Genomic DNA, 13,420 nt, shown 5'->3' on the forward strand with positions numbered 1-13,420 from the left:
ATACACAGTGCACACACCATACACACAGTGCACACACCATACACACATAACACACAGTTCACACACCATACACACAGTGCACACACCATACACACATAACACACAGTGCGCACACCATACACATATAACACACAGTGCACACACCATACACACAGTGCACACACCATACACATATAACACACAATGCACACACCATACACACATAACACACAGTGCACACACCATACACATATAACACACACCATACACACAGTACACACACCATACACACATAACACACAGTGCACACACCATACACACAGTGCACACACCATACACACAACACACAGTGCACACACCATACACACATAACACACAGTGCGCACACCATACACATATAACACACACTGCACACACCATACACACAGTGAACACACCATACACACATAACACACAGTGCACACACCATTCACACATATAACACACAGTGCACACACCATACACATATAACACACAATGCACACACCATACACACATAACACACAGTGCACACACCATACACATATAACACACACCATACACACAGTGCACACACCATACACACAACACACAGTGCACACACCATACACACAGTGCACACACCATACACATATAACACACACAATACACTCAGTGCACACACCATACACTCCGTGCACACAGTATACACACACAGTGCACACAGGATACACACACAGTGCTCACATAACACACAGTGAACATATGATACACACTCAGTGCACACACCATACACTCAGTGCACACACCATACACTCAGTGCACACAGTATACACACACAGTGCACACAGGATACACACACAGTGCACACATAACACACAGTGAAAACATGATACACACAGAGCACACAGGATACACACACAGTGCTCACATAACACACAGTGCACACACCATACACACATAACACACAGTTCGCACACCATACACATATAACACACAGTGCACACACCATACACACAGTGCACACACCATACACACATAACACACAATGCACACACCATACACACATAACACACAGTGCACACACCATACACATATAACACACACCATACACACAGTACACACACCATACACACATAACACACAGTGCACACACCATACACACAGTGCACACACCATACACACATAACACACAGTGCACACACAATACACACATAACACACAGTGCGCACACCATACACATATAACACACAGTGCACACACCATACACACAGTGCACACACCATACACACAATGCACACACCATACACACATAACACACAGTGCACATACCATACACATATAACACACACCATACACACATAACACACAGTGCACACACCATACACACAGTGCACACACCATACACACATAACACACAGTGCACATACCATACACATATAACACACACCATACACACATAACACACAGTGCACACACCATACACACAGTGCACACACCATACACACATAACACACAGTGCACATACCATACACACAGCACACACATAACACACAGTGCACACAGGATACACACACAGTGCACACAGGATACACACACAGTGCACACACCATACACACAGTGCACACACCATACACACATAACACACAGTGCACATACCATACACATATAACACACACCATACACACATAACACACAGTGCACACACCATACACACAGTGCACACACCATACACACATAACACACAGTGCACACACCATACACACAGCACACACATAACACACAGTGCACACAGGATACACACACAGTGCACACAGGATACACACACAGTGCACACAGGATACACACACAGTGCACACATAACACACAGTGAAAACATGATACACACAGTGCACACAGGATATACACATTGCACCCAAGATACACTCAATTGCACACATTATACACATACATTGCACACATGTATCACATAGAATGCACGCTCACTTTGCACTAGCATCACACACATAGCATTGCATACTCCATAGTCATTGAATGCAGCATCCTCCTCCTACTGTACTGACACAGAAGCAGTGCATGTGCTATAACGCTCTAGTGACAGACGGGGGAGTGTGCACAGCCTCATACACATCCAGCAGCTCTTATCTGGGGCCTTCACTTGCAATAGGAGGTGAGTGGCTGCCAGTGTCATGTCCCCCGGCACAGTTGCATAGGTCTGTAGCAATGTTACATAACATTAGGCTTTTTTTTTTTTTTTTCCTGCTGACCTATGGATCCAGGGGTGGGGTGTATATATATAGATGCATGGCACAGAAGTCAGTCAGTGGGTGTATATAGTCAGATGCCAGCATGCACAAGGTAAGATGCTCCTTCTGGTAGTCCACGTTGTGTTGGTACAGTCAGTGCAGGCTGGGTGCAGTGCTGTGACAGCGACTTGTGCATGTAACCCAGCTGGCATGGGATCAAATGCAAGGGCACGGGAAGGTGGGCGTCCGGTTGGCCAGCATGCCCGTGGATTAGAGGTGCCAGGCCTGATCAGCTGCTGAGGGCGGCGCTGTCCTTGCGATCTGGGGTTATTACCGCTGCTGTCTCCTCCCCACGTCCCCGTTACCCTCCTGTCCCTGTGTGTGTTACAGAGACATGCTCGGTGCCAGCAGCTGAAGGATGGCCGCTTGCTGTGCCCTGCTGATGGCCGCACACGAGCTGCTCCCTCTGCTGCCAGCGATCGCCCACTGCTGCTGCTGTCCATGGTGCTGAAGGCGCCCCTAGTGTGAGCCGACTCTGGAGGAGAAGCGCTGCAGCCCCTGCAATGTCACATTCTGTCATCCCCGACCCTCCAGCGCTGCTGCTCGGCTAGGATCCAGCACCCCGGACAGGTAGATCACCGGACACCCCCAAACTTTCATCCCTGCATGACACTCACTTCCATTTTATTCATCTATTTTATGCATCAATCCTCTCATGTAAGGCACTAGTGATGGGACCTCATCAGATCAGTGTTTCCCAACCAGGGCGCCTCCAGCTGTTGCCAAACTACAACTCCCAGCATGCCCGGACAGCCAAAGGCTGTCCGGGCATGCTGGGAGTTGTAGTTTGGCAACAGCTGGAGGCACCCTGGTTGGGAAACACTGCATCAGACAGTCTGCTGCAGAAGAGACCCAGCAATATATATATATATACACATATATATATATACCCCCAGCAGAGTGTTCTCCTCTTCTCCTCACCCCCCTCTTCTAGCATGGCACCGCTCTCTCCTAATCCCCATCCTCCAAGAATATTCATATATTCATTACTTAAATCATCCTGAATAGAATCCACATTGAAATAGTTTTACTTAATGTTACATAATATAATCGTCATGAATATACAGCAGTATCCGAGCCCTTCCTACTGCAGTATGCCGGACCTGTCCTACAGGCAGTCTCCTAAGTATATGACTTCTTCAGGGGACACTTGTAGTGGATTTCATGTATATGTTACATTGTCAATGCTTTATGAATGGACAGCAGATCGTCAGGTGTATTCTCATTGGACTCTCCTGTAACTATCTGTCCCATGTGTAATGTATCCATTGATCTATAACTTATTCTGTTAATGGTTTTATCTGTCTACTATTTGTTGTATCTATCCTTTTATTTGTCTACTATATAGCTCCCTCTGTCTGTCTGCTTATCCATCATATCTATATATCTTTTTACCTGTATATGTTCTATCTATCCATTTACAGTATCTGTCTGCAGTATCTATCTTATCTATCTATCTGTCTGGTATCTATCTATATCGTAACTGTCTATTTATCGATATGTCTGTCTACAATATCATAACTATATGTTTATCTCAGTTATCTATATTTTTTATCTACTTCTTATCTTTTTATCTACAGTATCTATGTTTATATCTTTTTTGTCTTCTGTTTATCCTATCTATTTATCTATCTATGTGTCTTTTTGTCTGTATACTATCTATATTTTTATCTATTTTCCTTGCTATCCATATGATCTATGTATATATTTCTCTATTATCTATCTATTTCATATCTATCTATCTAACTTACTCATACCTATCTATCTCATATGTATGTATGTATGTATCTATCTCATATCTATCTATCTCTATCTCATATCTATCTATCTCTCTCATATCTATCTATCTCATATGTATGTATGTATGTATCTATCTTATCTATCTCATATCTATCTATCTATTTATTGCTATCCATCTCATATCTATCTCATCTATCCATCTATCTATCTATCTATCTATCTATCTATCTATCTATCTCATATCTATCTATATCTATCTATCTATCTATCTCATATCTATCTATCTACCTCATATGTATCTATCTCATATCTATCTATCTATCTATCTATCTATCTCATATCTATCTATCTATCTACCTCATATCTATCTATCTCATATCTATCTGTCTATCTATCTATCTATCTATCTATCACATATCTATCTATTTCTCATATCTATCTATCTCTCTCATATCTATCTCTCTCATATCTATCTATCTATCTATCTATCTATCTATCTATCTATATCTATCTATCTATCTCATATCTACCTATCTCATATCTACCTATCTCATATCTACCTATCTATCTATCTCATATCTATCTATCTACCTCATATCTATCTATCTATCTACCTCATATCTATCTGTCTATCTATCTATCACATATCTATCTATTTCTCATATCTATCTATCTATCTATCTCATATCTACCTATCTTTCTCATATCTATCTATATCATATCTATCTATCTATCTCATATCTATATATCTCATATCTATATATCTCATATCTATCTAATCTATCTATCTCATATCTATTTATCTATCTATCTCATATCTATCTCATATGTATCTATCTATCTCATATCTATCTGTCTATCTATATCATATCTATCTATTTCTCATATCTATCTATCTATTTATCTATCTCATATCTATCTATCTATCTATCTCCTATCTATCTCATATTTATCTATCTATCTCATATCTATCTATCTAACTCATATCTCTCATATCTATTTCTCATATATATCTATCTAACTCATATCTATCTCATATCTATTTCTCATATCTATCTATCTATCTCATATCTATCTATCTATCTCATATCTATTTCTCATATTTATCTATCTATCTCATATCCATCTTTCTGTTATAGCGTCTCCCACTGCCCTGCCTCCTGATACTTTCTCCTTGTCTTCTCTAGTACTGGATCCCTCCTGCAGAGAGGTCCCAGGAGGAAGAAGAGGCTTGGTTCTAGCACAGGAAGGAGACCTGGGCGGTCTGCAGTTATTGGTCACACTGGTGCATACTGTATATATGTCTGTGTGTGTGGGAAGAGGAGCGTGGGAAGCGGATCTTTGTCAAGAAGGACATGATTGGAATAAGCATTGGGCTGGCTTCCTAGTGTTGCCTGAAAGTACGAGACTCTGGGAGAAGAAGGCACATGAATGCGCACTTATTTTGGTGGATATACTTTTTTAATATACAGTTTTTCTTTTTTACAACAGTAATCTATATATGAAAAGAAAAAACTGCTCGCTCCTTTCATTTGTTTTTATTTTATTTTTTTCTCCTTTCGGTTTTTGGAATTATCCTTGGATTTAAAAGCCAGACAATTCACGTATCTGTGTCACTCCGCGGAGTGATGCCAGTTAGAAGAGTTTGACCGTATATGAGACAAAATCCGATTGGAGGGACACGGAGCAGTGCCGATGGTACAAGGAGAAACAGTCTGAAAGTTCCTGACATCACTTCAGTGCAAAATCTTATCTGGGCAAAATGGGGTAAGTGAGTGTCTCCTCCGGGCGAATGAGTTGCAGGACTTTATGTGATGACCTTGACATAGATTTCTTCAGTCTAGACGTCTGTGGGATTCGTAGCCAAGACTACTTTGGAAGACGCCGCTGTTTTCCTATGCATTATGTGTACAAGTCTGAGCAACCTAAATGCCCCATAAATCAGCACATAGGATACTTAGGAGACACTAAGGCATAGTTAATGGTAGTAAAGTGACATAATACATTAGATTTATCGTCTACCACAAATACATAAAACACTTAAGTGTGATTGATGGGACTGTCTATTTTAATAAAATGGTATTAATGCATCAGGATGCTACCCGGGTCCAGATCACGGCGCCGTATACTGTCACCATATTAACCAGTCCAATGCTTTGGTCTTATATCTTCATGATTAGAGATGAGCGAATTTACAGTAAATTCCATTCGTCACGAACTTCTCGGCTCGGCAGTTGATGACTTTTCCTGCATAAATTAGTTCAGCTTTCAGGTGCTCCCATGGGCTGGAAAAGGTGGATACAGTCCTAGGAGACTCTTTCCTAGGACTGTATCCACCTTTTCCAGCCCACCGGAGCACCGGAAAGCTGAACTAATTTATGCACAATAAGTCATCAACTGCCGAGCCGAGAAGTTCGTGACGAATGGAATTTACTGTAAGTTCGCTCATCTCTATTCATGATCATTCACATTACTCAGATATAAAACTATTAAAAGCTGCGGGAATTCTTGTACCTCACATGGAGATGAAAACAAAATATTTTGTAGGAGGAAATAAGGTCTGCAAATTTAAGATTGCAGTGAGAATGAACAATCGGTAGGCAAAGAGTTAAATACGTGAGGGGATGACTGCTGGGTAGTTGCAGATATTTTGGGGTGTACTTAAAAGGGTACTCCGATAGGAAAAAAACTATTCAAATCAACTGGTGCCAGAAAGTTAAACAGATTTGTAAATTACTTTTATTAAAAAATCTTAATCCTTCCAGTACTTATCAGCTGCTGTATACTACAGAGGAAGTTGTGTAGTTCTTTAGAATCTGACCACATTGCTCTCTGCTGACACCTCTGTCTGTGTCAGGAACTGTCCGGAACAGGAGAGGTTTGCTATGGGGATTTGCTCCTACTCTGGACAGTTCCTTACACAAACAGAGGTGTCAGCAGAGAGCACTGTGGTCAGAATGGAAAGAACTACAGAACAATACAACTTCCTCTGGAGCACACAACAACTGATAAGTACTGGAAGGATTAAGATTTTTATATAGAAGTAATTTACAAATCTGTTTAACTTTCTGGCACCAGTTGATTTGAAAACATTTGTTTTCCACCGGAGTACCCCTTTAAGCCGTTGTAGTAAATTGTTAATGTAGAGCTGGCAATGTCGTGTGTGTAAAGGTTTCTGAAGGGTCTCAAAACTAGAGCAATAAGAAAGAAATAAGCAATTATTAGGGGTGGGGGCGCTTCTTGGACACTGCCGGTCTCTTTCCAGCCAAAATCGGTGGCGTACAGGGCACATTATCACCGAGATTCCGTTAATAGCCGTCCTGTGTTATTGACTGTTTATGGTAAAAATGATCTGAAAGCTTGTTGTACTTGCTGGGATAACTCTAAAATTGGGAAAGCTTAAAATAGAACTTCATCTGGAGCAGAGCCAGGAGCTGGGGTAGGCAGAGTAGGCTGCTGTCTATGGTGCCATGTAAGGGAGGGAGCACAGTGTTTCCCAAGCAGTGTGGCAAAACTACAACTCTCAGCATACCCGGACAGCAGTTGGCTGTCCGGGCATGCTGAGAGTTGTGGTTTTGCAACAGCTGGAGCAACATTGCTTGGGAAACACTGCCCTTATACTACCCAGTGAATTCTGTATCTAAGGTAATGCTGTAGGTGTCAGGCACCCATTATGACCAATGGTACTGTAAAGGAGAAAAATGGCTCTAGGAAAGGAGCTGGTAGACCCTACTATAGATGCATGTTAGATGGTCAGCTGGTAGGTGGAGGGAGAGTAGGTTTTATAAAGTTGGGTTAGGCAGGGGGGCAATTTAGTAAGAAGTGTTCTCATAAAATTACGATTAACTACACCCATGTATAGGCGTCTGATCAGTGGGGACTGTCCGTTGGGACCCCCTATGATCAGCAGGCCTGGGGGTCCTGAGTGCCCCTATTTGAAGTAAGTTCTTGATATTCTATAGGACTACTAAAGATAGCAGTCCTATTGAATGGAGTGGCTTTGTATATACTGTATATACACTGAGTTTATATGCCGTCACTTCATTTGTTCAGGGACACTCAGGACCCCCTCTTTTTCCCAAATCAAGACCCCCATGCATGTGGTCCCAGCGCTTGCATCCCCTTTAGTCAGAAACATATTATCTATCCTGTGGATAGGGGATAAACTTGAACCCTGGGACAACCTCTTTGGGTCCACAAAGGCCTTCAATTTTATTGCAAAAAAATAATATAGAAAAAAACTTTCAGCCCACCACATGCCTATTCTGAATGGAGAGAGTGTCCGGAAGTAGGGAACAAGGACGATGGACGCCAAGCCATATCCTTGGTTATTCAGCAATCCAGAAACGAAATTCAAGGGCCCCCATTCCACAAAAAATGGTAGTTAAAAAATTCTAATTTTTATTCAATAACGCTTTAAAATCCAAGAAGGACAAAGACAAACATGATGTGCTCCGGTGAGTTAAAAACCCACGTCCACCGACGCGTTTCAAACAATAATGTTCTTAGTCATGGCCTGAGACCCTCACACTCTGCATGGTATTTATATACTGAGGTGTTCACCCTCATACAAACATAGCTCCAGGTTAGAAACAAAATGGCAGCTGTAGCATTTTAAATGTGTTTCAAGGTATCGTCCTGGCTGATGGTGGGACAAACTTTCTCAGTGCCCAAGGCAAGACATCCAGAGTTCAGCATTATAGCTGAGGATTGAAAATTATTTCAAGGGTTCTCTAATTTTACAAAGCTGTCCATATGTCCCATTGGGCATCATTGAGGGGTTCCTTAAAAGGGTACTCCACTGGAAAACATTTTTTTTTAAATCAACTGGTGCCAGAAAGTTAAACAGATTTGTAAATTACTTCTATTAAAAAATCTTAATCCTTCCAGTATTTATCAGCTGCTGTTATGATCCACAGGAAGTTATTATCTTTTTGAATTTCCTTTCTGTCTGACCACAGTGCTCTCTGCTGACACATCTGTCCATTTTAGGAACTGTCCAGAGCAAGAGAGATTTTCTATGGTGATCAGCTCCTGCTCTGGACAGTTCCTAAAATTGACAGAGGTGTCAGCAGAGAGCACTGTGGTCAGGCAGAAAGGAAATTCAAAAAGAAAACAACTTCCTGTGGATCATACGGCAGCTGATAACTACTGGAAGGATTAAGATTTTTTTAATAGAAGTAATTTACAAATCTGTTTAACTTTCTGGCACCAGTTGATTTAAGAAAAAATGTTTTCCAGTGGAGTACCCTTTTAAGTCAAGAAATGTTTGGCTGGCAATGACTTCTCCTGGCAATAACAGCTGATCTCTGTGGGGGTGGTAGAAAAGTCAGATATTTAGTGATCAGCTAATCCGATACCTTCTTTTTTTTTTTTTTTAAAGGGTGATCTTTAGCAGACAACTTGTTTAAGGGTCGTTCAATTATTCTTAGTCTCCTACAGAAAGAAAGAAGCTTGAAAAACAAAAACAAAAAAAAACAAACACTCAAGCGGAAAGATATGTTCAAATCCAGAACGTTTTATAGAAGTAATAGGTGAATTATAACGCGTTTCGGGGGCACACTCCCTTCACACATTTGGACCTTATGTAAGCCTATGAGCAGCAGGTAGTAGGCTACAGTACTGAGTATTGAAGACTACTATAGAAATGTGCGAGATACTGCTTCATGATATCAGTCCCACATTGTTTGACAGGTTCCTGATGTCAGACCTGGGTAGGAAACCATCTGGTATGTGTTTAGATGATACATAAAAAGCACAAGAAAGAAGAGGATGGGCACCGCAAAAAATGAATGGAAAAGGGTGCAAACAGTGGCCAAAAACTCTACAAGGCAAAGCTGGCCACTACAAAGAATGCACAACTGAAAATAATTATAATGAAAATATTCAATCTTTATTGAAGTCCTAAACAAGTGCACACAATTAAAACCACTTAAAAAAAGAAATATACATGGGTGGAGGAAAGTAATCCTCAACATGAGGGTCCCCAGCCCATGTACAAACAATATACGCCTAATACATAGATGCCATACATAAAAATATGTGCAAAAATTGCAAATACAAAGTACTAAGCTGCAATATGTACCAATACTTAAAATGTGAGTAGCACACTGGGTATAAAAATACAAATAAATATTAGGATAAATGCCTAATGTACTGTCTCACACACCACCCATGTAACTAGTAATGTAACATAATGGTGCAGCTAAGCATGGGGCAGGGGGGACACAGCAGCTCAAGGAAGCTGGCTAAAAATAACAGTGATGTCCCAGTGTTCAGACCTTTATCCCACTGAGAAATTGTGACTGGACTTAGAAATAGCTTTTAACTTCTAGTTCGCGTGTCACCTAACAGAGCTTCATGAAAAAGAAGCTTTGTTAATGAACGATAGAAACTTATTCACACTGGATGTAATTTCCAACCAAGGTCTGTAATAAACACTGACTGATGTAAATAATACCGACGTAATAATCAAGTATACAATTGTTCCATGTTTACTACTTTATCAGTGTCCAAAGACCAAAAAAGCAGAAGAGAAGGTCTAGGAGACTCCTGATCAAGTAAGAAACAGATTATAACCGAATGTAGAACAACACGTTTCGAGGTTAATGCTGCCCTCTTCCTCAGGTCTACCTATTTAGGTCTACCTATCTACCTATAAATAAATATAATACAGGTTATAATACATTTTTATTATTTTATACTTTTGTCTGATTATCAGTCCTATTATATCCTATTATAAGTAAAGTCTGTTTCTTCCTTTGATGATCAGGATTCCCCTGGATCTTCTCTTTGCTTTGACATACTGTCCCAGGCCTTTGGGAATGGTTGGACATGGGAAACCCCCGTCTACATATATGCGTATATATATTTATATACAAGATTCAAGGTGTAGTGCCCAGAGCGCAATACTAAAAGGTGAAGGTATCTTTTTTTCTTCACCTATCCGTATTGTCGATCTAAGAAGGAATGGTACTTAGATTGCCCTAGTGTTTTCTTTGTTTGAAAAGACAGAAAAATCCTCTATGATTCAATGGTGATACAGAATAAAACAATAGATGATTGAATACTTTTGACACCCAGTGTAACTCCTTTTAATAGCATTACTGTAGTGATTCTGTGCTATATCCAGTGTTAGACTTACAATTCTGCTGATTGTCATTAGAAACAGTCAATGCTCTTGTTGACAGACATTACTCTAAAAGTCTATAAACCTACAAAACCCTTGCCTAAATAATCAAAAATCCTTTTTGGATTATTTGGGCAAGGTTGTTGTAGGTTTTTTGTAATTATTTTTTCCTGCATGGTAGGTATTGGTGCACAGAGGGGGTATCATATTCATGTAGGTTGTCTTGTATTACCCTAAAGGAGTGTTCTGGTGTAGGAAACCATAGTAAGAAATTCTGAGCTAACAGATGGGGGGGGGGGGGGGGGATAACCTATTTAGCTCCAAAGAGTGACCATTGCTCTAGAGGACCTGGAATGTCCAATGATTGCATAGATGGGACATTGATTTCTGTGTATAATGCTTATTATCTTCTGTACTGTGCTGCAGGGCCATTGAACATATGGTGCCAGTTTCCCCCAGAGATTACAGCTGATCACTGAGTGCCCCTGCAGTGGGAGCCCCTGGGATTATTGTCAGGAGACAAGACTGGCCTAAGAAGATAACCCTTATAACAGCATAGCTGAGCTCCTTTGGTACATGGGGACAGTCAGTAATTCCTACATCATATTGTACAACAAACGAATGCAGATTAGCAGAGCAAGTGCTGTGCAAACATTTAGCCAGGAAGAAATTCTGGTAGATTTGAGCTGTGAACCCTGCAGAATCGTGAGTGCAGCTCTTGACAGCTAATAATATAGGCTGTAACTGAGGGTTAGAGTCAGTATAAAATAAGTTATGTAATGTACATACACAGTGACTCCATCAGCAGAGCTGTGAATGCAGCTCTAGAGTATAACACAATATAAAACTTATATAAAACTTAGCAGTACAAGATAAATAATGTACTTGGCCTGTAATTTTCATAATAGGTATACCTCAACTATGAGAGACATAATGAGAAAAAAAAAATCCATAAAATGTATTTGCAAATTATGGTGGAAAATAAGTATTTGGTCAATAACAAAAGTTCATCTCAATACTTTGTTATAAACCCTTTGTTGGCAATGACAGAGGTCAAACGTTTTCTGTAAGTCTTCACAAGGTTTTCATACACTGTTGCTGGTATTTTGGCCCATTCCTCCATGCAGATCTCCTCTAGAGCAGTGATGTTTTGGCGCTCTCACTGGGCAACATGGACTTTCAACTCACTCCAAAGGTTTTCTGTGAGGTTGAGATCTGGAGACTGGTTAGGCCACTCGAGGACCTTGTAATGCTTCTTACGAAGCCACTCCTTCCTTGCCTGGGCGGTGTGTTTGGGATCATTGTCATGCTGAAAGACCCAGCCATGTTTCATCTTCAATGCCCTTGCTGATGAAAGGAGGTTTTCTCTCAATCTCACCATACATGGCCCCATTCATTCTTTCATTTAAAATGATGGTGTTATTTAGTTTGTCTTGGTTTGTATTTGTATAAATATTAATATTATTATTATTACTCATTCTGTTATTGGGTTTTGCATAATTATTTGGTTTTTGATGTTGTAACTGGGCCAGGGAATTAACATTCAATATTAGTGTATATAGTTTATTAATATGGTATGGGTATCATAGGAAAATGTCTTGTAAATATTGTATATCATTTTGTTTTGTGTGGAGGAAGGAGTGTGGGGTGGACCGGTGTTGTATTTTATGCTTTAGTGTTGGTTTTCTGATTCATTATATTGGTATGTTTTGGTCAGATATGGTATGTTTATTTCTGTAATTATTTATTGTTATGTGTAAAATTTTAATTAAAAAAAATTACAGGATGTAATAAAGCATCAATATAAGATAAGTAATGTAATGCATGTATACAGTGACTGCACCAGCAGAATAGTGAGCGCAGCTCATGAGTACAATACAGGATATAACTCATGATCAGTACATGATAAGTAATGTAATGTATGTGCATAGTGACTCCACCAGCAGAATAGAGAGTACAGCTCTAGAGTATAATACGGGATATAATCAGGATTAGTACAGGATAAGTAATGTAATGTATGTACACAGTGACCTCACCAGCAGAATAGTGAGTGCAGCTCGAGTATAAGATAGAACAAAGAATCATTACAGGATAAGTTATGTTATGTATGTACACAGTGACATAGCGAGTGCAGCTGTCAAGAATAATATAAAAGATATACCTCAGGATAAATACAGGATAAGTCATTGAATATTTGTACAAAGTGACTCCACAAGCAGAATAGTTAGGGCAGTTCTGGAGTATAATACTGAATATACATGATTAATAA

General features: G+C 40.1%; 1 protein-coding gene across 9 annotated transcripts in view; it reads left to right on the forward strand.

Moving 5' to 3' along the window:
* The window catches only part of HOMER1 (homer scaffold protein 1), a 148,254-nt gene that overhangs the window by 4,113 nt on the left and 130,721 nt on the right, over nt 1–13,420 (forward strand). For 2 of the 9 annotated variants that reach the window (XM_056541597.1, XM_056541599.1), the window contains exons 2-3: nt 2,613–2,852; nt 5,210–5,789. In XM_056541597.1, the coding sequence (XP_056397572.1) occupies nt 5,785–5,789 (5 nt within the window). In that variant the 5' untranslated portion in view covers nt 2,613–2,852; nt 5,210–5,784. Of the gene's footprint in view, nt 1–1,823; nt 2,147–2,271; nt 2,335–2,612; nt 2,853–5,209; nt 5,790–13,420 lie in introns of those variants that run through there. The other 7 variants (XM_056541602.1, XM_056541604.1, XM_056541601.1 and 4 more) reach the window with 6 other exon arrangements.

The sequence above is a fragment of the Hyla sarda genome, chromosome 1 (assembly GCF_029499605.1).
Source record: "Hyla sarda isolate aHylSar1 chromosome 1, aHylSar1.hap1, whole genome shotgun sequence".
Taxonomy (NCBI): Eukaryota; Metazoa; Chordata; class Amphibia; order Anura; family Hylidae; genus Hyla; species Hyla sarda.